Genomic DNA, 23699 nt, shown 5'->3' with positions numbered 1-23699 from the left:
CCTTCGAGGAAACCCGCTTAATTTATGGATCGTACATTTTCAACATATTACAACATAGTCATGAGTTATGATGCCACACAAATCAAATCAGGTAAAAAGATTATTATTAAATTCTCCCAACCACCCAAAATATCTTTGATGATTAATATTCTATATAATAGTAAAATTTTATCTTTAAAAAAATTCACACATTATTATTTTTACCATTAAATTAGTATTTTTTTACCATTAAATTAGTATTTTGATAATAGAGTTGTCTATAATGCGACTTTTTGGAGATTCCGGTGACGGAATCCGGCGGAATAAATTGAGGTTAAATCTTGATTTGTTGCAGTTAAAATGGTTTTTTAACTGCATATTTGGATTCAGCACCCTCAAAAACCCCTGGGACGCTTTCGTTGTGCAGAAACTAGCTATCAAACTTGCGATTCCAATAAATTCTTGCCGGATTTCGACCGGAAAAACCCGCCGGAAAGGCTTTCAAAAAGTCGCGTTATAGACAACTGCTTTTGATAAGGAGTTGTCTATAATGCGACTTTTTGGAGATTCCGGTGACGGAATCCGGCGGAAGAAATTGAGGTTAAATCTTGATTTGTTGCAGTTAAAATGGTTTTTTAACTGCATATTTGGATTCAGCACCCTGAAAAACCCTTGGGACGCTTTCATTGTGCAGAAACTAGCTATCAAACTTGCGATTCCAATAAATTCTTGCCGGATTTCGACCGGAAAAACCTGCCGGAAAGGCTTTCAAAAAGTCGCGTTATAGACAACTACTTTTGATAAGGAGTGGTCTATAATGCGACTTTTTGGAGATTCCGGTGACGGAATCCGGCGGAAAAAATTGAGGTTAGATCTTGATTTGTTGCAGTTAAAATGGTTTTTTAACTGCATATTTGGATTCAGAACCCTGAAAAACCCCTGGGACGCTTTCATTGTGCAGAAACTAGCTATCAAACTTGCGCTTCCAATAAATTCTTGTCAGATTTTGACCGAAAATAATATAAAAAAAAAATAAAAATCAAAATGAACTTAGAGATTGTCTCAAAAATGTGATCTCAGAACCTAAATAATATAAACTTTTTCCCTTCTTTAAAAAATAAATTAATATTTTTGATGGCTTCGTAAATAACGTCATGACCAATTCATGAGACATACTTTATTTTTTACCCAAAAAAACTCAAAATGAGCTTAGAGATTGTCTCAAAAATGTAAACTCCGAACCCAAATAATATAAACTTTTTCCCTTCTTTAATAAAAACCCAAAAATCTCAAAGACCGAGGCCTAGGCAAAGCTGGAAGATCCGAAAAACTTTGGTCTAATTCCATGCCTCATTATTCCTAGTATTCCATGACCATCTTGCCGAAGTTCCTGTTAAAAGCATTCAGATTTGGACAGATGCCGTCCAGGGGGGTTGCACTTAAGGAGTCTATTATCCCTTCTCCGCCCTTGGCACTCTATGAAGGCCTCAAACACAAGCCACACATCTGCAGACTGAACAAACCTTGGGTTCGCACAATCATGGCTTCTTCTGTATCTACTGCTAGCAGCGAGCAAGCGGCAGTCAAGGCCCAAGAGCCCTCTCCATTGCAGGTATTTTGATGCGTGTGTTTCTGGGTTGGATTTGCAGTGCTAGTTTTGATTAATTTTCAAGTGGGTTCCAACAGCTTCATTAATTGGTCTAAATAATTCGTGGGTTATGGAAGGATTATATGTCAAATTTTGAGCATATTTAGCTAGGAGTTTTTGGATTAAGTATGGTTGAGATTGATCTCCTGTTATTTTTTCTGTTTTCCCTTATTTAGTAAGGAAATCATATACACAGATCATATGCGTTTAATGTTGTTGATTCTGTGTTATATGGATTCACCATGGTTGCCCCTTCAACTAGCTATCTTGTATGAGCTTACTATGGTTACCCCTTCAACCAGCTAAGTGGCTGTATTTCTTGACAGCTGGATATGGATAACTCTGTTTTACAAAATACTAAAAGAATTGAGTGTTTAAGTTCTTTTCTCTTAGAGCTTGGTGGCCATGTTTTAACATGGTGTAGTCGAAAGGGGAAGTTCTTACAAGAGGTCTAGGGAGAACCTGAAATGTATTTGAAAAGGGGTTGGGGCGAGGGGGATGTTGATAGGTCACTTGAAATGAGATTGTGCACATCCTAATGACCCGGGAATTTCTCTGAATAATCTCCAAAAAGTTGAATGTGCCTCTGGAACACTCTTTTGAATGCTAAAATCTCATTAGTCAAGCCTTCTCAACCTCCTCACATCCTGAGAGAAGACAAATCTGCTTATTGAATTGAGTTTCAAATGCATCAAATGCTTTTGACCGCAACTTTATATCAGATATCTCTTATATTCCATTGCTTCTCTTTCACTATATAAATAAATCAGCCAACGGATAGTAATGCAATTATCAGAAAACCACCTTTGTTAAGTTAGTCCTTGTTGTTCTGAAAGTTGCACAGATATCTGGTATGCATTTGTGATAAGGTTCAATGCATGTATGTGGGGCTGCCGATGCAAGACAAAATTAACCTCAATGCTTTCATGAGCTTGAACTGAACTTTAAGTGATCCAATTGTTGAATAACAATTCATCATGGTGCTATGTCGATGTGCATGAGTATTGTTACACTATATTTTGAAGTACAAACCCTAGTTTTTGCAAAACAATTTAAACTTTTGCACTTATTTTGCACAGTTATTGTATTCACAACAGCTACAATCACCTAAACTGGAAAGGTTCTACTTTTCGCAATGCTGGGAAGCTCTTGGTTTTACTCTTCTGAAGGCTACAATGAAGGCTATAAAACAGACTTGGGCAATCTCTTTCCCAACATCTAAGTGGTCATTCCAAAGTTTTCAGCATATGGTTGATTACAATTTTCTGCACCTATTTTGCTCTTTTATTATATCTGCAAGAGCTACGATCAGCTAAGCTGGAAGAGATGTACTTTGAAAGACCACTGTTCTGCCTTTTGAATTGCCAAGAAGATCTTGGTTTTAGGCTTCTGGAGGTTTCAATGAAGGCCATAAAGCAGACTTGGTCACCGAAGTTGTCATTCCAAAGTTTTCAGTATATGGATGACTATAATATTAGAAGAATCCTTTGGAATGTTGCAACTAAGCAACTCTAATGAATTTTAAACATATACAAGATCATTGATCCCCTTTAACTGTAATCTGTTTATTTTCTTTCTATAGGTTAGCTCCAGGTTGAAGTTTGTCCCAAGATCAATGTTGCAATCACTACAATTTAGGTGTTTCAGTACCATATATTGCAGCCATGCCGATATGGAAATCTTGTGTTGTTATCCTTAACTTTTACGAATCCACTAAACACCTACACCATATGCTTATAAGTATTGCATTATTTTTTTGAATCAGTAACCGGAGAATCCACAGTATGAACATTTTTATACCAACGTTTCAAATCCCAAATGGGATCCATCATCAGGATTAAAGAATGATGATAAAAGAAGAGCATTTTAGAAAGAATAAATACTAATGAGGATAAATTTTAAGGAACAACACACTGTCGGCTAGAATCTTAATTTAATTTAATTTTTATTTTAATAAATTACTTTTATTTTATTTTAATAAATTACTTTTATTTTTATTAAAATTTTGAAGAGTTAATATCTTAGTTCATAACCTATGATTAAATTAGGGAATAGAACTAATACTAACAACTAGATAATTGAACTAAAATATATTAATTTTTATATAAATTAAATTAATATATTAAACTAATTCATATTGCATTATTTTCAAATCTCCAGTTTTCATACGAGATAAAGATGCATTCTTTCAATAGTTGCAAATTGCAATTACTTATATTTGATCTTATTCTTGTCATCATAATTGTACATATACCCTCATTTCTTTTCTATCCTTATAGAGGTTTTTTTTTTTTCACTTTATCATAAAGTGATGAAATTAGTGGCAAGCATGGTTTTTGTGGGTCTAAGTATCTCTTTTAATGGGAATTACCAAGGCCCCATAGACGATTAATTTAACCTGCTATTTCTAATAGACTTTACTATTTTGCTTTCCTTAGTAACCATCGCTTTTATCGAAGATAGCTTGCCTTTGCACAAGGAGTCCGATTTAAAAATAGTGCATGCCTGGTTGACCATCTAAGATACAGGAATATGTATTGTTGTAACTACTTGGATAACAATATCCACTCAGACTTTCAAAATTGCATCTACAAGGTGTTGGGTTTTCTTTTATGTTGTCAGCATCAATATCTGTCATCGGTATCAATTATTTGGTTAAAGATTCCAATGTTCTTTTTTTTTCCCCTGGGAAAAAGTCGTAATTTTCATTAATGATTAAGAAAATTACATTTTGCAGATGCCGTAGCATATTCAAAAGCAGGCTGTGTGCCTGTCGAGTTCACTGATAGCTAATTATATCTCCACGCAGGGAGCATGATATTATGTCAGTTCAAAAGATCAAAATTTATGTCTTGCTCTTCGCAGAGAGCAATATATACTATATATAATCAAAAAGATGTACAGTAAAGTCTGTATCTACATACTGAAAATAACAAAAGTATCTGCATATGTATGGGCTGTATAGCCCATCATTCAAGATGTTCTTCAAAAGGGCGATGATAGTACTGATAATATGTGCCATCAGTGTCCTCCTGTATCCACCAGTCCTCTCCTATTCTGTGCGCTGCCTCTTTGGAGAGCTGATCTGCAATGGTGTTCTGTTCCCTGTAGATATGGTGACAGACAAAAGATTCAAAAGACATAGTCAATCTCTTAGCTTCCTCCAGAATATGTCTTAAAGCAAATGCATGGCAATGAGATGCACTGTTAAGCCAATTGCATACAACTTTTGAATCACCAAATAGCTGTAAGTGTCTGCATTGTTTAAGAATAGCAAAATGTATAATGTGTTTGGCTGTAATGAGTTCAGCATAATTATTAGTGCCTCTTCCAAGGTTAATTTGAATCTTATAACAGTGTCTGTCATTTAAATGAAGAGTGGCGCCCCCCCCACAGCCATCATTTTGGGCCGATCCATCAAAAAAAGCCCAAGGCTTAGAGTGATCAATGGGAATCGGGGAGAGAGTTCTTGGAGTAGAGTCAGTGTCCTCATCAGGTAACAAGTTGTAATCCGCTACTGTGGAGAGGATGACCGAAGGCCAGTGAGGTCTCTTCATTTGAAAAATGGATAAGTTACGGGCTATCCATATAGCCCAACAGATCAGCAAAGGGAGGTTTTTGGCTTTGCCCGAATGTTCAGAGCACCAGGTGGACCAAGCCTCCTGAAGGGATTCCCCGTGCCAATGTTTCAGCTGCGGGATGAGAGAAGTAATGGATTGCCAGATATGTGAGGTCGTGCTGCAAGTGAGAAAGAGGTGCTCCGTTGTCTCTTCAGCGTTTAAACAGAGATGACAACGATAGGGCCCAAAGAATGATCGCTTTATAAGGTTGGAGCCTGTCGGGACTTTGTCAAATATGATATTCCACATCAGAAGTCTTGTCCTTGGAGCAGCCTTTAATTTCCAGATCGTCTTCCAAGCGCTGTGAATTTCAGGTGGCTTATATGTCTCCATGAGCTTAAGATATCCCAGCTTGGGTGTGTACACACCATGCTTGGCATGTGCCCATATAATTTCATCCGGACCTTCCATGAGTCTGATATTGGCTTGTATGAGAGCAGAGATAAAGTCCTTCCAATCATCAATCCATTGAGGTGGCAGGTTCAATGCTCTGTCAGTTAACCAAGCCTGCTGGAGGAAGGTGGTGTTAGCTTGGTCCCCGATATGTTTAATATAAAAGATGCCTCTGTCATTGAGATAGCGCACAAGCTCCGCCGGGAGTCTGTGTGCATTCCCACAGCCAACCCAGGGGTCCACTCCTATTCGAACAGCATTCCCTTCTTTGATCCGCCATGTAATGCCTTCCCTCAGTAGTGGAATAGAGTCAATGACAGCTTTCCAGATGTTTGAATATTGTGTGTTATGCCCAGGTCTGATACAAAGCCAATCAAGAGTAGATAGTGGTTTGATATATTTAGAGTAAGCCACCCTGGTCCAGAGACTGTCAGCAGTAAGTAGGCTCCAACCAAGCTTGGCTGCCAGCGCTTTAGAGAATATAGCCAATCTCTTGATTCCCCATCCTCCCCATCTCTTGGGTTTCGTGATAGTCTCCCATTTAACCCATGCGAATATGCGTCCTGGCTGGTGCCCTTTCCACAGGAATCGGCAGCATATACTCTGTAGTCGATTCAGGATACCTCTAGGTATCCAAGCCAGGGCCATCCAATACACCGGAGTAGCCTCTATGACAGCCTTGATGAGAACAAGTCTGCCTGCTCTCGAGAGATATTTGTGGTACCAGACTTGGAGCCTTTTTTCTACCTTGGAGATGAGCCATAACCAATCTGCTATTTTATATCCCGCTGGCTTCAGTCTGAATCCCAGATACTTAATGCCATCCGACAGTTCCATGTTGGCAAATGGGAAGCGCTGTGAGGCAAAATTGACTTCATGTGCCGAGCATCCAATAGAAGTGATGGTAGATTTATTATTGTTAATCTGCATACCCGTAGCCTGTTGGAAAAGACGGAAGGAGTTATGAAGGGAGGAGGAGTCACCAATACTGCCATTAAGGAAGATGAGGATATCATCCACGAATAGGAGGTGAGTAAGGTAGAATTCATCCACTATTTTGATGCCTGTGAGTTGTCGACGTGCTCTGGTGGATGAGATAATCCTACTCAGCCCTTCCATAATCAGAAGGAACAGTAACGGAGATAGAGGGCATCCCTGTCTAAGCCCTCTCTCTGCTGTGAAGAAAGGTGTCGCTTCTCCATTGAGGAGGACGCTGTAGGAGACATCCAAGATGCAGCTCATCATCCATTTGATAAAGTCAAATGGGAAGCCAAGATGAGTGAGCAGTAGCCTAAGGTACAACCAGTTAGTTCTGTCGAAAGCCTTAGAGAGGTCAACTTTGAGAATCATACCTTTCTGTTTCTTGATATGCAGGGTATGCATGAGTTCCTGGGCCGAAGCAATGGCTTCATGAATCTGCCTGTGGTGTAGGAATGCGAACTGTTCTGATGAAATATGCTGCGAGAGAATAGGCTTGATCCGGTTGGCAATTATCTTAGCAATAATCTTATAAAGACAGTTGCATAAAGATATGGGTCTGAAGTCGTCAAAGGAGGCAGGGTTATCAGTCTTAGGTATGAGGGCGATGAATGTAGATTTAATGGCTGATGATATTCTGCCTCTTTTCCTACTGTCCTCCACTATACTCAGTAAGTCCTGACCCAGAATGTCAAAAAAGGAGATGTAAAATTCAATTGTCCACCCATCTGGTCCAGGACTTTTGTCCTTTTTGAACCATTTTAGAGTTGCTTCAAGTTCCTCCATGGTCACCTCCTTTAGAATCTCGTCCGAACTGTCCTGGTCCACAAATCTGGGGAATAGCTCTGCAATGCGCATGATCTCCAGAATATTAACATTCCTTGGAGCCTTGTAGATGCCTCGGAAGTGATCAGTAGCCAGCCTTGCCAAATTTTGCTGATCTGAGATAGTGTGGCCCTGTTCATCTTTAAGTTCCCAAATAGTGTTGATAGCTTTGCGACCATTGGCAAATTTGTGGTAGAACTTAGTGTTGTTATCACCCTCAGTGAGCCAAATAGCCCTGCTTCTCAGCCTCATACTTTCTTCTCTTTCCTTCAGGATTTGTGTACGCTGAGCTATCAATAGATTATACTGCTCCTTGTTCTCAGGCGTGTTGAAGTTCCCTGTAGAAGAGTTTTCATACTCCGAGATGAATCTCTCTGCCTCCATGAGAGTATGGTTATCTTGTATCCTCTTCTGATGAGCCCACCTTTTTGTGACCAGCTTGAGCTCAGATAATTTCCGGACAAAACCCGTAGGCAAGTCCTCTTCATCCCGAATTGGGTTATTTTGCCAGAATTCATGGACCAGGTGTATATATGAAGGATCTCGTAGCCATGCAGCATTGAATTTATAAGGACTCTTGATCTTGTGGGTAAGGCCATCAATCTCCAGGAAGATGGGTCTGTGATCCGATAGACCACCGGAGCCTACCCATTGTCTAGCCCTGGGAAGATCATTATATAACTGCTCTTTAATAAGAAAGCGATCAAGTCTCCTAGCCAAACTCTGTTCCCCACTTCTATTATTGGACCAGGTATACTGGAGTCTAGCAGAGGGGATGTCGACCCAGTGATGGTCTTCCAATAGGGAGGAAAAGGAGTCTGAGAGGGAGTCCACTTGAGCCATATGCCCCCATGATTCACAATAACCCAAGGAGAAATTAAGGTCCCCTCCCAGAACAATGTTATCTGCTTGCAGAAGCTCTCTCTCAAATAAGGATCTCCAGAAAGTGAGTCGATCAGAGCAGGGTCCATAGACATTAATCAGACGGAGGTCCCTATCCAGTGTATGAACATGAATGTCGATACCAATGAATCCCTTGCCCCCCCAATAATTACATATGTCAATGGATTTATTACAGACACCGATGGCAAGACCCCCTGATCGGCCAGCAGCGTCCAGTGCATGAAAAGTCCAATGCGGAAGCCAAGAAGATAGGGTGCGTACAAGAAGGTCCACCGGACAGAGGGTCTCCTGAAGGAAGATTATATCCAGATGATCCGAGGTAATAAGCCTCCTGAGTGCTAGTTTTTTGGCGGAACTAGCAAACCCTCTACAATTGAAGGAGAGGATTTTCATAAGGAAGGAGGGGGAGGGCCATCCTTCGCTCTAAGGGCCCCAAAAATAGTGTGCTGCCGCCCGAGGGCAACCTCCTCATCCGCCGTCTTCCTGGCTTTAGTAATGCGGGAAGGGCGACCACGACCGATCTTAAGATGTGATGGTGGATTAACAGGGTCAAGACCAATCACATCGGGTCCCCTGTCCTTGTTCCGGGGTCGGAGGGAATAACGGGGTGATTGCTTGATTAATGCAGAGGTCGATGAGATCAGGGATGGGGGAGCCAGGGGAGGGGGTGGAGGAATCGAACAAGTGAGAGATGTATGTGACAGTGAATGTGAGGTGTGAGTTACAGGCGGTTCAGAGAGTGAAATGATAGATGAAATACAGGATGCATGCAAATTCAAAGAGATAGGTGAAGATAACATACCCGTAACCGCAGTGTCCTTTGGAGGGTTCAGTGAGTGCTCCTGAGCCTCTGAGGACGAAGGCGGTGCCGGGGATGGAGGATCATGAGCTAAGTGAGTGTGTCCAGTACCTTCTGGTGGCGCAGCATCCCCTGTAGTGCATTGAGGGGCTTCAGGAGGCTGATCAGGCTGCTGATTCAATGGAGTCGAGTTGTCTATCTCCGTAGCCTCTTCTTGTGCTTGCCGATGAGATTTCCGAAGGAGTGGGCAGTCTCTGTAGAGGTGCCCAACTTTGTGGCATCTGCGACAACGATATGGGATGCCCTCATAGTCAATGATCTGCCTTCGCGCTGAGTCTCTCCACTGTATAGTGATATATTCATATAGTCCTCCGCGTGTATCCATATATATGAGAATCCTGGCATAGGCCATCATACCAGTCTGGAGATAAGATTTGTCATATCCCATATAGGAGCCCAGAGCGTTGCCAATGCGCTTGAAAATTTCCTCGGACCAATATTGTAGGGGGAGTCCTGGGAGCCGAATCCAAATAGGGCCAACCCCAATCTGCTCCGTCTCAGGATCGAATAATGGAGTCCACCGTTTGAGAAGCACAGGTGCATGGTCAAAATGCCAGTGTGAGGACAAAACCCAGTTTGTGTGGTCGGCACGCGCGAACCGAAGTGCAAACCATCCCCTCACAAATGTCTGCACAAACGGAAGATCAACTAAGTGATGCCCCCAGACCTCAGAAGCCCATGCCTTCAAGCGTGCCGCCGTATAATTTCGTCCCCTGATGCGCCCTACCAAGACCCGGTCCGCGAAATCCATAGCTTCGCCCCACTGAATGTCCTCTTCCAGTCTGAGGAAGTAATCCGCTTCTCGTGACTTAAAACATTTAGATTTCCTTCTAGGGCCTCCAGAATGAGTAGGGTTCCTCAGAGGATGTGATGCCGAAGGAGGCGGATGAGCAGGTATCGATGGTTGTAAAGATACAGGGATACCAGCAAAAGGAGCGTGTGGAATACCAGATAGGGGATCCGAAAGAGGGGGTACGGATGAGAAACTGCCGGACGAGGGACCAAAGTAACCCGCAGGGCCGGAGGTGGCAAGAGCCAGGTTAGGGTTATGCGGGAAGTGAGATGAACCGATAGTCGGTGGAGTTAACCCGAGGGAGGGGTTTAAGGAACCAGCAACAAACCCTAGGGTCGCCGGGGAATGTGGAGGCGTCGAGAGGGCCGGCCAGGTGGGAGGGTCGTCCGGAAGAACCACGGGCAAGGATCTGGAGGATTCTCCATGCACATACTGAGAGTAAACCCCAGAATAATCACCATACAATATACCTTCTGAGCTGGCATTGGGGGTTCGCCAGATGGAGACCCCTTCCAAGGGGTCCGCAGAGTAGTCCACGCTCTCCAAGTCTTCCATGTTAACAGCTCCTCGAAACGGTGAGAAACAAGCGGTGCAGAAAGTCCCGGCGGTAACGACAAGGCGCAGATGAAAGTAAAAAACCCCCAAGGTAAAAGTTATAACAAATAGCTGGTATGCAGTTAACGCCCGTGAAAGTTACCTGGTGGAGACAGTAAACAGCTTCAAGGTAAACGGATGTCCAGGTGACGAGAAACCAAACGGCGACAAGCGTGGATGGGCATCGAACGGCGGATGTACAGGCTAGGGTAACGGAGGGAATAATCCAGCGACAGGATGAAACAAAAGGAAATTGCGATGCGGGAAACAGAGCCTGTAGGGTTCTGAAACCCTAGCCAAACCCTGACCGCACGGATAGCCTACGCGCGAGTCGCTCCATCCTCCTCCTCGATCTCAGATTCCAATGTTCTTATTAATATTCTACCTCTATTATTCCTCCAATCTGTAAATATTATAGTACAACATATTTTAATTTTTTTTTTTCTTAAAATTCAATTGGTTCTAAATCAACCTTGATATCTCCAGTGTCTTTTGCTCTAAGTTAATTTCGAAGAGTTTCAGTCTTGACAAGTTCTCACTATATCCGTCATATCATATTCATTTTTTGTTCTCTCTTAGGACTCAGGAGTACTCTCTTCTGACTTCAAAAGTATGTCTAAGTTGATGCCCAAAATCAAGCTTTGAATATGGAATAAATGAGTCCACGGCTAAAACAAACAAACTCTAGAGTTAGTTAATGTTTATGCATTTTCAAATTTATAAAAGTGATCATTATAGTCACTTTTTAACATAATGTACTTGTTCTGTATATATAGATGTAGCTTAATTTATAGACAAAATGACTTTTTTTACAACATTTATTTGGTTAATTTATAGACGAAATGACTTTTTTTACGACATTTTTCTGGTTAATTTAAAAAGTTGAGTTTAAGTTGCTTAATCTATAGAATTCGAGTGCCCCATGGGGTTTTTCAGGGTGCTGAATCCATTTATGCATTCAAAAATATATTTTAAACAACAACAAAAAAATACATTATTTCTTGAAATTATTTTGCTGGATTCAGGTGGAAAACTCTGTTTTGTCTGTAAGTTAGATTATATATATATAAACCGGAACATGAATTTATGGAGAGATTGATAACTTCAAAGATTGGTTGCCACTGTTACACCAGATACAACTATTTCATAAATGCCACAAATATACCAGTTATAACATTTTTCCAGAGACTTGAGCCGATGCAGCTGGGGAAACAAATTGTTCACCAAAACACTCCTTTGACCTCATAATCTGAATATATTCACTGGAGGTAAAACATTTAGTTGATTGATCAAATTGTAAACAAATATCTCACATGTTTGGTATTTATGGTTGTTAGCCAAAAACATAGCTCCACTGACATGCTTGGCCAGAATTACTTTCTTTCTGTCCTTACTTTCTTTCTGTCGTTATCAGGAGGATCGAGAGTCCAGACATATTGCACTTGTCAAAATGGCAGAGATTTAGAATTACTCTTATTATTTATAAGATGCACTTCCAAATAATCTATAAGTCTATCTTTTAGGTGTTGAAAAGGGATAGTTATACTTTAATGGGAGCAATAGGCATATTGATGACAGGTGTGGAAAGAGGTATTTATTTGTAAGTGGTAATGGAATTTGTTTCTCATTGATTGTGTTGAGGTTAAACTAGCATAAATCTATTTAAATATGGATCTAATATGAATCGAGAGGGATCCAATTTCTTCACATGCAAATTTTTTATGAGCTAATATTATTTAAATGTTTTGTATATATATATATATATATATTTGGCCGATTTGAGCAAAATTTTAACTTTGATGATGGATGGATATCCTGATTCTTTACACATTATACTGGGTTGTAGAATAAGCCTCTCGGCTCAATCAGAATTATAATTCCACATACCTTTTTGCTATAAATTTCTAACTTACAAATGCTCATATCAAATATCTTTTTTCCACTATCTGTTTTCTGTTGTAGAGAGCTATTTTCTACTAATATTATTTGCTTAAGTAAATGAAAAATATAAGATGTTTTTTCTTTCCCCACAAATGCGACTTATATTACTTCAAATATGCTCCAGATTCACAGTAGAAAGACATAAGAGTTACAATGGAGAGACATAAGAGTTACAATGGAGAGACATACGAGTTGCATGAAGATCCGCTTCCTATGAAAGTTAGGGAGGCTAATACATGGGCATGTACTCCAAGGGGTAGGTGTTGGAATGTATAAATTATACTTGTTTTATGTGTGATACAGTGTTGTAGGAATTGCACCCTCCCCCGGTTTAGAAGCCGGATTCACGTCCCATGTGGAACGGTGGGCAAACGCGGTTTTGAAAATCAGAATTGTGATGGTTCCATAGGCCTGAATCACGGTTTTGTTGGAAATTGACAACTAATTAATGTAAATATGGGTAAAATTGTATCAGTTATTGGCAAGTTAGTTTTATACCAAAACATCAGCTATGTAACTGAGGAGGCTCGTATAAAACTGATGAATGCCCGAACTATTGTAATGGAGAATCATTTATTGATTGAATATAAATTCCAAATCCTTTTGCCCTGTGGATGTTTCCTTGACACCCTATCAGGGTTTTACCACGTAAATCTTGAGTTTTTACTTGTGTGGTTATATTCAGTTTCATTTTTCTTTCTTGTTTAGTAACCTCTTGTAACTACAAATGGTATCAGAGCGGTTGAGTTGAGTTTGGAGGCGAATGCTTGTGAAAAAAAAGGCTGCGTAAAACCATGCGTGGTTTTTTTTGGAGGCGTGGTGAAAGAAACTGCGTGATCGTGTGGCTTCTTTGGAGGCGTTTGCAGTGAAGCCAGAGCTGCCACATCCGTCGAGGAAGCTCCTGCCGCCAGAGTAGAAGAGCTGCGTGCGTGTGGCAACAAGGCCTGCGTGTAGCAACATTCGTCGAGGAAGCCAGAGGCCCCTCTGAGAACTGCGTGGACCCTTTGCTTGATTGCTGAGACACTGCGTGAAAACCTGCCCGTTGTGGACCAGAGGAAGAGCCGTCGTTGCGTGGAGCGAAGAGGCCCTGTCCAGTTCTTTCACGCCATTGTCCAGCGCCTACGTGGAGGCCCATTTCCGTCTTCTGCATGTGGCAAACTGTCGAGGAGTTGCGTGTAACCAACGCCCTGTCTAGAACCGGAGCAAGGAGCCCAGTGTGGACCACCATCTTGCTCTGCTTGTGCCTGTAGCATTTGCTGCCCGTTGCCATCTGTCGAGGAAGCAGCGTAGCCTGTGTGAAGCCAGAGCTTGCTCTCTGATCTTTGCCTATGCCTAGACCAGAGCCGTCGAGCTGTTCTCTGCATGTTGGTTGAGGGTGTGAAGATTGCGTGAAGACTCAGAGTGCCTCTGCGTGCTGGTCGAAGAAGCTAGAGTGCCGTATGCGTGTAAACCAGTTTGCAAGAAGGAAGATGCTGGTGAAAGCTGCATGAAAACTACCCGTCGAAGAGGACCCTCTGCCTGATCATCTTGGAAGGCCGGGTATTTTTTTTTGCAAAATTTGTTGAATAAATTCAGGGTTTGTTAAAGGGTTTCTTTAAATCGAAGAACAAAGATTTTTCTTTCAAGAAACTGAAATTAAACAAAAGGAATTTTCAGAAAGATGTTGTAGGTTTTCTAAGTCAATTTGAAAAAAAATTGGGAAAGTAAAATTCTGAATTTTTGTTGGGGAATTTGTGAAATTTTTCCAGAAAATTGAAGTAGAAAAAAAAATTGGAAAACCCTTTGTTGGAAGAAGACAATCAAAATATTTTTTTTTAAAGAAACCCTAGTTGAAAGACTGAAACCCTAGGAGGAAAGAAATGGCCAAGATGACGAATGCAAAGTTCAAGGTGGAGAAATTCACCGGCAAGAACAACTTTGCTCTTTGGAAACTGAAAGTTAGGGATTTGCTGGTGCAACAAGGGTTGCACAAAGCTTTGGACGGGGCAAATAAGAAACTTGCTAGCATGAAAGATTCGGACTGGGAGGACTTGGATGCCCGAGCTCTCAGTACCATCAGGTTATGCCTGGTGGATGAAGTTCTCTTCAACATTGTTGAAGAGAGTATAGCTTCAGGCTTATGGGAAAAACTAGAAAAACTATATATGACAAAGTCGTTAACCAATAAAATTTATTTGAAAAGACAATTGTACAGTCTTCGAATGAAGGAGGGTTCAAAAGTTGCAGAGCATTTAAATGTTTTTAATACACTTATATGCCAATTATTAGATGGAAGTTAAAATTCAGGAGGAAGACAAAGCTATAACCTTGTTATGTTCTCTGCCCGAGTCATGGGACCACTTCGTAACTTTAATCAGTTGGAGCATTGTTGATTCTTTGAAATTTGAATCAGTTGTGGGAGCTCTCTTGTCTGAAGAAGTACGAAGGAAATCAAGTACTGAAACAGCTGCACCAGAAGCCATGATAGCTAGAGGACGGTCAAAGGAAAGAGGAGAAAAAACAAGGGGGTCGTCCAGATCTAAATCAAAGGGAAAGAAGTGTAAGGCAAAATGTTGGCATTGCAACAAAATTGGACACCTTAGGAAAGACTGTTGGAAACGAAAAGAGTCTGATAACTTGAAGAAGGAAGCAAATCAGGTTGATTCAGGTATGACAGACAAAGTTTTATCTGCTGAAGAATTATGTATGATAGATGAAACTTTACCTGTATGTAATGTCTTTCAGGGTTTTGAAAGTTGGCTGTTAGACTCTGGTGCTTCTCATCACATGTGTCCACACAGAAATTGGTTTACTTCATATGAATATGTAAATGGTAGTTCTGTGTTTGTGGGTAATAATGTATCATGTCAGACTATTGGGATGGGAAATATCAGGATTAAAATGTTAGAACATTAACTAATGTTAGACATGTACCTGAATTGAAGAAAAAATTGATTTCTTTGGGAGTGTTGGATTCGGATGGTTATAAGTTTACAGGTCAGAATGGAGTGCTGAAAGTCTCTAAAGGCACCCTAGTTGTTATGAAAGCAGAAAAGGTTGGAAATCTTTACAGACTCAAAGGAAGTACTCAGGTCAGTGAAGCAACGATTGTGTCAGAAAAAGAAGAAGAAGGTACTCGCCTATGGCATCAATGATTGGGTCACATGAGCGAGAAAGGTCTTTAGGTACTGATGAAACGTAAATCACTTCCTGATCTGAAATCTTTGAAGTTGGATTTCTGTAAACATTGTGTGTATGGAAAACAGTGTAAACAGAGATTTAAAACTGGAAATCATAATAGTAAAGATATTTTAGACTATATTCATTCTGATCTGTGGGGACCATCTCCTATTGTATTCTATATCTTTTAACGTTTATTGATGATTTCTCCCGTAAAGTTTGGGTCTTTCTCTTGAAAAAGAAAGCTGATGTATTCAATATATTTAAACAATTTAAAGCAATGATAGAGAAAAGAATAGGCAAATCAATTAAATGTTTAAGAACTGACAATGGTGGTGAATTTACTTCAATAGAATTTGAACAATACTGTAAGGATGAAGGAATTGTTAGACACAAAATTGTTGTTTATACTCCTCAACAAAATGGTGTTGCTGAACGTATGAATCAGACTCTTATGGAAAGAGCCAGAAGCATGATCAGCAATGCTAATCTGCAAAAGGAGTTGTGGGCAGAAGCAGTATCCACTGCTTGTTATTTAGTTAACAGATCACCTTTAGTGGCAATTAAATGTAAAATTCTTGAAGAAGTTTGGTCAGGTCAATCTTGTGATTATTCACATTTAAGGATATTTGGCTATGATGCTTATGCTCTTATTCCTAAAAATCAACGTTCAAAATTAGATCCAAAATCGAAATGTTATGTCTTTGTTGGGTATGACTATGCGGTGAAAGGATACAGGTTGTGGGATCCTACATCGTGGAAGATAGTCATTAGTAGAGATGTAACATTTGATGAATCTTCTCTTTTAAAATCAAATGTTGAAAGAATTGAATAGGAACAGGTATCGCCAAATCAACAAATTTAGTTGGAGGCTAGACCTTTCGGTGACAGTCAAAAGGAAGAAGAGACTTCTGGAGAAAAAGGTGTTGAAGATACAAAGGAAGCTGTTGAAGTTTCTGAACCAGTTCAACAACCAGTCACTCTAAGAAGGTCTACAAGGGAAAGAAAAACTCCCAAAAGGTATGAAGATTCTACTTCATCTTTTGCTTTGATTACTGAAGATGGGGAACCTTCTTGTTATCATGAAGCAGTAGATGATATGGATAGCGAAAAATGGAAAACAACTATGGAAGAAGAAATGGATTCCTTAGCCAAGAACAATACTTGGGATCTTGTAGAACTTCCTGAAGGGAGAAGTGTTGTTGGATGGAAATGGGTCTTCAAACTAAAACGGAAAGTTGATGGAAGTATTGAAAGGTATAAGGTGAGACTGGTAGCAAAAGGGTATTCTCAGGTTGAAGGTATCGACTTTCATGAGATTTTTTCACCAGTTGTAAAACTTGTTTCTATTCGTATTGTGTTGGCACTAACTACATTACCTAACCTTGAGTTAGAACAGTTAAATGTTAAAACAACTTTTCGACATGGTAATTTGAATGAAGAGTTATATATGGAACAACCATAAGGTTTTGTACAAGGTCGCAACAGAAGATTAGTTTGCAAGCTCAAGAAATCATTGTATGGTTTGAGGCAGTCTCCCAGAGGATGGTACAAGAAGTTTGACTCCTTCATGGTGAGCCAAAACTTTATTAGAAGCGAGTATGATCATTGTGTATACTTCAAGAGTTTCAATGGCATATTCATTATCTTAGCTTTGTCTGTTGACAATATGCTTATTGCAAGCAAAATCATGGAAGAGATCAACAGGGTAAAGGGTCAGCTCTCTAGGACGTTTGATATGAAGGATCTTGGAGCAGCAAAACATATCTTGGGCATGGAGATACACAGAGACAGGAAAAATGGTAAGCTTTGGTTATCACAACAAAAGTATGTGGAGAAAGTACTTGAAAAGTTCTGTATGAACAATGTGAAACCTGTTAATGTTCCATTAGCTTCCCATTTTAAGCTTTCTTCGGTTTTGAGTCCTAGAACTGATGAAGAAAAGCAGTATATGTCTCATGTACCATATGCAAATGTTGTAGGCAACTTAATGTATGCGATGGTATCTACAAGACCTGACATTTCACATGTAGTTGGAGTTGTCAGCAGGTTCATGGCAAATCCAGGTGAAGAACATTGGCGAGCAGTGAAATGGGTGCTTCGATATCTAAGAGGCACAAGTGACCATTGCATCATCTTTAATGGTAGTGAAGGATCAGTCTATGGATATGTAGATGCTGATTATGCAGGTGATTTGGACAAAAGAAGATCTACTACAGGTTATGTCTTTACTCTTGCAGGTGGAGCAATTAGTTGGATGTCAAAGCTTCAAGAAACAATTGCGTTGTCCACTACCGAAGCAGAAAATATAGCTGCTTCAGATGCCAGTGAAGAAGCAATTTAGTTAAAATGTCTACTTGATGAGATTGGAAGGACACAGGAGAAAGTGAATGTACTTTGTGACAGTCAGAGTGCTATTCACTTGGCTACAAATCCTGCTTATCACAACAGAACCAAGCACATTGATGTAAGGTATCATTTTTTGAGACATGTGATTGATGGCGGAAAAGTACCTCTTCAAAAGGTCCATACACGAGAGAATTGTGCAGACATATTCACAAAGCCAGTTACAGTAGAGAAGCTGCGATGGTGTTTAACTTCTCTTGGCTTGCAGAAGAGATGATGAATGGGCATGGGCAAGGGATTAGGAAAATTGTTGTCAAGGTGGAGTTTGTTGGAAATTGACAACTAATTAATGTAAATTTGGGTAAAATTGTATTAGTTATTGACAAGTTAGTTTTATACTGAAACAAAAGTTATGTAACTGAGGAGGCTTATATAAAACTGATGAATACCCAAACTATTGCAATGGAGAATCATTTATTGATTGAAAAGAAATTCCAATCCCTTGCCCCGTGGATGTTTCCTTGACAGCTGTCAGGGTTTTACCACGTAAATCTTGAGTTTTTACTTGTGTGGTTGTATTTAGTTTCATTTTTCTTTCTTGTTTAGAAACCTCTTGTAACTACAGGTTTCGGCACTATTCGGTCACAGTGTGTGAGTGGTTTTGGGACTGGCCCGCAAGGTTTGAGGAAAGACCTGCGTGGTTCCGCGGCTCAACTTTATATTTTTATTTTTATTCTTATTTTTCATTAACTGTGGTTAAAGTGGGGCTTTCAGGACACTCCTAAGGTGCTTCCTTGATGTTCCCTAGACCCTTTTTAATGATAATGTTAAATTATTAAAGTAGGAGGATGAAATTCATCCATTTACTTAAATTTTTAACATGATCTTGAAATGACTCGGGATGTTTGAGAGAGGTTCCAACCTCATCAGAGTTCATATGGAGAAAATAGAATTTCATATCCTATTCAAAATTCTTCAAACTTAACAGCTTTCAGGATTTCAGGGTTAATGGAATTGTGGCACTTCATTAGATTATATCATAGATGAGGGTATGTGATTGGCATTCAATCAAGAGCACCAAGCCCTATATGTACCTTAGTGTTGGTGGTGTTGATTGTAGAACACCTTTGTCATGGCCTTAGCAAAAATTTACCCTTCACCCAAGTCAAAATCATTGATCCAGTGATGTTAAGCTTTTTCTACCATATTTTAAGGCTTGGATTAGGCAGTTTGATCAAAATTGGGCAATGTTGACTAGGATCCCTAAAGAATCGAGGTAGAGGCAAAGGCTAGACGAGGAGCATAATCTAGATTCTAGATGGTTGATGCTTGAATAATTAATCATTAATGTACTGTGGATGCCATTTCTATCTTGATTTGTGTACAATATACATGCTTTGATACTATGTTGCAGGAAACGTAGGGCAAGGGGGCATTTCCGTATGGAAACAGGTACGAAACACTGAAACACGTATGGTACAGCCTTGAATGCGTTTCAGGCCGTACTGCCACATTTCACGAAACTGAAATGTGGCCAGTACGACCTAAAACGCGTTTCAGGGCCGTACGACTCACGTTTCAGCGTTTTACTTGTGTTAAAAAAAAATTAATTTGTTTTCTAATTTATGTTTAGGTTATCCTAGTGACTTCTAGTTGCTTCTAGATGCCTGTCTAAAGTTATAAAAGTGAACTTTTTCCCTAGTGTTGATATGTAGTTCATGGTAATGTTAAATTCTTAAAGTAAAAGTGATATTCTCCTTTATTTTTCATTTTCATCCTTTTACTTAAATTTTTAACATTACCATGAAATGACTCAGGATGTTTGAGAGTGGTTTCGCCCTCATTGGATTTCATATGGAAAAAGTAGAATTTTAGATCTCACTCAAAATCCAGTAGACTTATCTGTTTTTCAGGATTTCAAGATTGGGGGGATTGCAATGTTTCCATTGGATTTTATCATGTACTAGGGTATGGAACTTGTATTTAATCAAGAGAAACAAGCCCTCTATGCAGGGGAGACTCCCAATAATGAAGAGCATGTAGGGTACTAGGGTATGAAACTTGTATTTAATCAAGAGCACTAAGGTCATTCGACTATGTAGGAGGAGACTCCCAATCAAGCACGAGACAAGAAATTAGAAATTTCTCGTGGTTGATTTTGGATATTTCTATTTTCATTATGTGATCATTCATGAGTAAATGTGATGTAAATTTAGAGACTTATAGTTTATGCATTGATAATTGACAATTTTATCATAATGTAATAAATTAGAATGTATCATACATGCTTTATGATTGCACATATTTCTTAAATGTCCTAATATATATATATATATATATATATATTCGCGTTTCCCCGTTTCCAAAATTTGGGGAGGTCGCGTTTCGTATCGGTTCGCGTTTTGGAAACTCATACCCGTTTCCCCGTTTCATGCGACCTAGCTTTGATATATTTTGCAACTAATTTGGCATTTTGGATGTTTTTATGAATATAAATGCAATTAATACACGCTTCTAGGACGCTTCCAAGTTTTTTTTTTTAAATGACACTTTGTTTCCAAAAACACACCTGCCTCGTCCCCGCTTCATGCAACATTGATGTGATCATATTTGTGATTGTTGTTATTATTTGCCATTGCGAGGTAGGGTTTTTCCTACGTAAGAAGTCGGTTTCAATGTTTTGGCCTTGGGAGATTGTTAGATCTAGTTGGATATGAGAGGTTGTCTCCAACTAGTTGGTTTCTAGTTTGCTGTGTGGTTGAGATATTTTCTCAAAAGATTGCTAGTATGCTAAAATAGTGCATGTATCTTAAACCAAAGCTGAATGAATTATTTGAAATGATGTTAATAGAGTATGTAAACACAGTTCATTGTGTGTGTGAAAACGATGTCTCCTCTCCTATTTCTCTACGGGATGGAGTCTACCTCCTTTGGGAACACATCAATTCCTGCTTTGACATGGACTGCAAGATTATTTTTGAACAGTCAATTATCCCAATTGTAGGTGGGATTCAGGAATTGTTTCTTTGAAAGGTTGCTGGGAACCACCTTTTCCCAAGGAAAGCAATAGCAGACAGTCGCATCATATTCAATATCTCTTTGCAGGAGTCCTGGATCATCCAAGCATCCCCTAGGAGTGGTCCTCTCCAAGCTAGGGAGGTTGTGAGCATGTAACTGTATTCTGCTTGAAATCATGCCCAGAGGGTCAATTGGACACTTCCATAAAACATGCCCCCTTGTTTCTTCTTTTTGACATTGAAGAAACCTTGATTGCACACCAACCAGCCCAAAGCTTTGTATTTAAACAGGTTCCGGGCCTTCCAGAGAGTCTTGCATCTCTTTAGCAACCGATCCTAAAGTCACCGGTCCATCACTTCTTATTTAAGGACAGGGATCTCGAGTCTCGCTCTATTGTATAAGTTCGTTGTGTGATAGGTGAAGGACTTCCCATTACTCCACTTCCAGTCCCTCCAATGCATTCCCGAATCCTGAAGATGGAATTTGAAGCAACAACTTTTGGGGATCATTTTGCATAATTCTAGAAGGATTGGTTTGTCAGCTCCGCTCCACTTAGTCTTTGAGCATGGTGTAAATCTCTCCACTCGTACCACGTGTGTTGTTTTTCCAAAGTTTTGGCCAATAGAAGAATCCTTTTGTGGCCAGCCTCTTCTCAGAATAGCAGGTAATAAGCCAAGTTGGCCGTGGGGATGATAATAAGTTTTTTTCCCATTAATTCTTATTTTTTAAAATTTTTATTTGTAACAAACAGGAGAATATTTTAACTGATAAGAGCGATTGGGTTTGCTTTTTGTGATTTTGACAAGGCCCTGTTGATTTTCTGAAAGTGTACCATAGTATTGTGAGATTGGCAATCCAGTTGGGAGCATAATCAAAATTCATCCATTATTTTCAATGAAAATCTGTCTTATTATCAGAGTGAATGCTCGTTGCAGGTTGCCCGTCGCTTGGAGAAATTCAAGACTACAATCTTTACACAGATGAGCATCCTGGCTCTGAAACATGGGGCTATTAATCTTGGGCAAGGCTTTCCAAACTTTGATGGCCCTGAATTTGTTAAGGAGGCTGCCATTCAGGCAATAAGGGAAGGGAAAAACCAATATGCAAGGGGTTATGGTGTTCCACAGCTAAATTCTGCCGTGGCTGCGCGATTCAAGAAGGACACAGGTTTGACAGTTGATCCAGAGAAGGAAGTAACAGTCACTTCTGGCTGCACAGAAGCCATAGCTGCAACTATGCTGGGTCTAATCAATCCTGGGGATGAAGTGATCATATTTTCTCCTTTCTATGACTCATATCAGGCAACATTATCTATGTCAGATGCAAAAATTAAGACTGTCACATTACGGCCACCCGACTTTGCTGTTCCAGAAAAAGAGCTGAGGGAGGTCTTCTCGGAGAACACTCGAGCCATTCTCATCAACACCCCACACAACCCCACTGGAAAAATGTTTTCTCGAAAGGAGCTAGAACTTATAGCTTCCCTTTGCATTGAGAATGATGCCTTGGCCTTCACCGATGAGGTCTATGATAAGCTAGCATTTGAGGCAGAGCACATTTCCATGGCTTCCCTTCCAGGGATGTATGAGAGAACTGTCACAATGAATTCGTTGGGAAAGACATTTTCTGTAACAGGCTGGAAGATTGGTTGGGCTATTGCACCGCCTCACCTGTCGTGGGGAGTGAGGCAAGCTCATTCATATCTGACGTTTTCAACATCAACCCCCATGCAATGGGCATCTGTTGCTGCTCTACAGGCCCCAGACTCCTATTATGAGGAACTATTGAAAGACTACAGGGCTAAGAAGAAAATTTTGGTGGATGGTCTGAAAACTGTGGGTTTCAAGGTCTATGATTCACCAGGCACTTACTTTGTAGTGGTTGATCACACTCCATTTGGATTTGAAAATGATATTGCATTTTGTGAGTATCTTATAGAAAAAGTAGGTGTTGTTGCCATACCGACAAGTGTCTTCTACATAGACCCAAATGAGGGTAAAAACCTGGTGAGATTTACCTTTGCCAAAGATGAGGATACTTTGAAGCAGGCTATTGAAAGGATGAAAGCAAATTTGAAGCGATGATTGCTTAATCTGTGTTGCCTGTTGAACATTTGCACGTGTGAATTTTACCTTTTATATTGATTGGAAGTTTGGAACTCTTAAATTAAACGGCCTAGTTGGCTATCCATGGTTCATGGTAAGATTTGTTTCTTTTCATTTTGTTTAATGCAATCTGCTTCTGGGATAGTAAAACTAGGAATTCCAAGTTAAAGCTTAATTTGACTTTCCTGCTGGTTAAGTAGAGAATCATATAGTGGTGCAACATTGGATATTGTTTATGAAGCATTCAGTAACTCTGTGGCCCCATGGAAAAAGAAAAACAGCTCTTGCAGCACAGATTAGAGTTGGATATTGTTTATGAAGCATTCAGTAACTCTGTGGCCCCATGGAAAAAGAAAACTAGCTCTTGTAGCACAGATTAGAGTTTAATTTTCATTATATTTATGATTAATTCCATGCTGATTGAGTAACTCTCTAAAGGGCAATTATATGTCCAATTTCCAAAGTTCTGAATTACAGACTGGTGTCTCTTGTTGGTGTTTATATTAGCGGATGTGTGGGCCATTTATGATTGGGAGTA

At 39.9% G+C, this 23699-nt stretch overlaps 1 protein-coding gene across 1 annotated transcript; it reads left to right on the top strand.

Annotated features, from left to right (window-relative positions):
• Positions 1 to 1259: 1259 nt before the first annotated feature.
• Positions 1260 to 23259, top strand: LOC149148026 (uncharacterized). The gene is made up of 2 exons (XM_089438937.1): positions 1260 to 1591; positions 21992 to 23259. Exons 1-2 carry the CDS (start codon positions 1349 to 1351, stop codon positions 23138 to 23140), a joined length of 1392 nt encoding a protein of 463 aa, XP_089295063.1. The 5' UTR covers positions 1260 to 1348; the 3' UTR covers positions 23141 to 23259.
• The last annotated feature ends 440 nt before the right edge of the window (positions 23260 to 23699 follow it).

Source organism: Pinus tabuliformis, chromosome 9 (genome assembly GCF_031772625.1).
Source record: "Pinus tabuliformis cultivar Carrire ecotype Pingquan chromosome 9, CPIR1, whole genome shotgun sequence".
Lineage (NCBI taxonomy): Eukaryota > Viridiplantae > Streptophyta > Pinopsida > Pinales > Pinaceae > Pinus > Pinus tabuliformis.
Note: the sequence above shows the minus strand (reverse complement) of the source record. Positions and strands in the feature narration are given on the sequence as shown.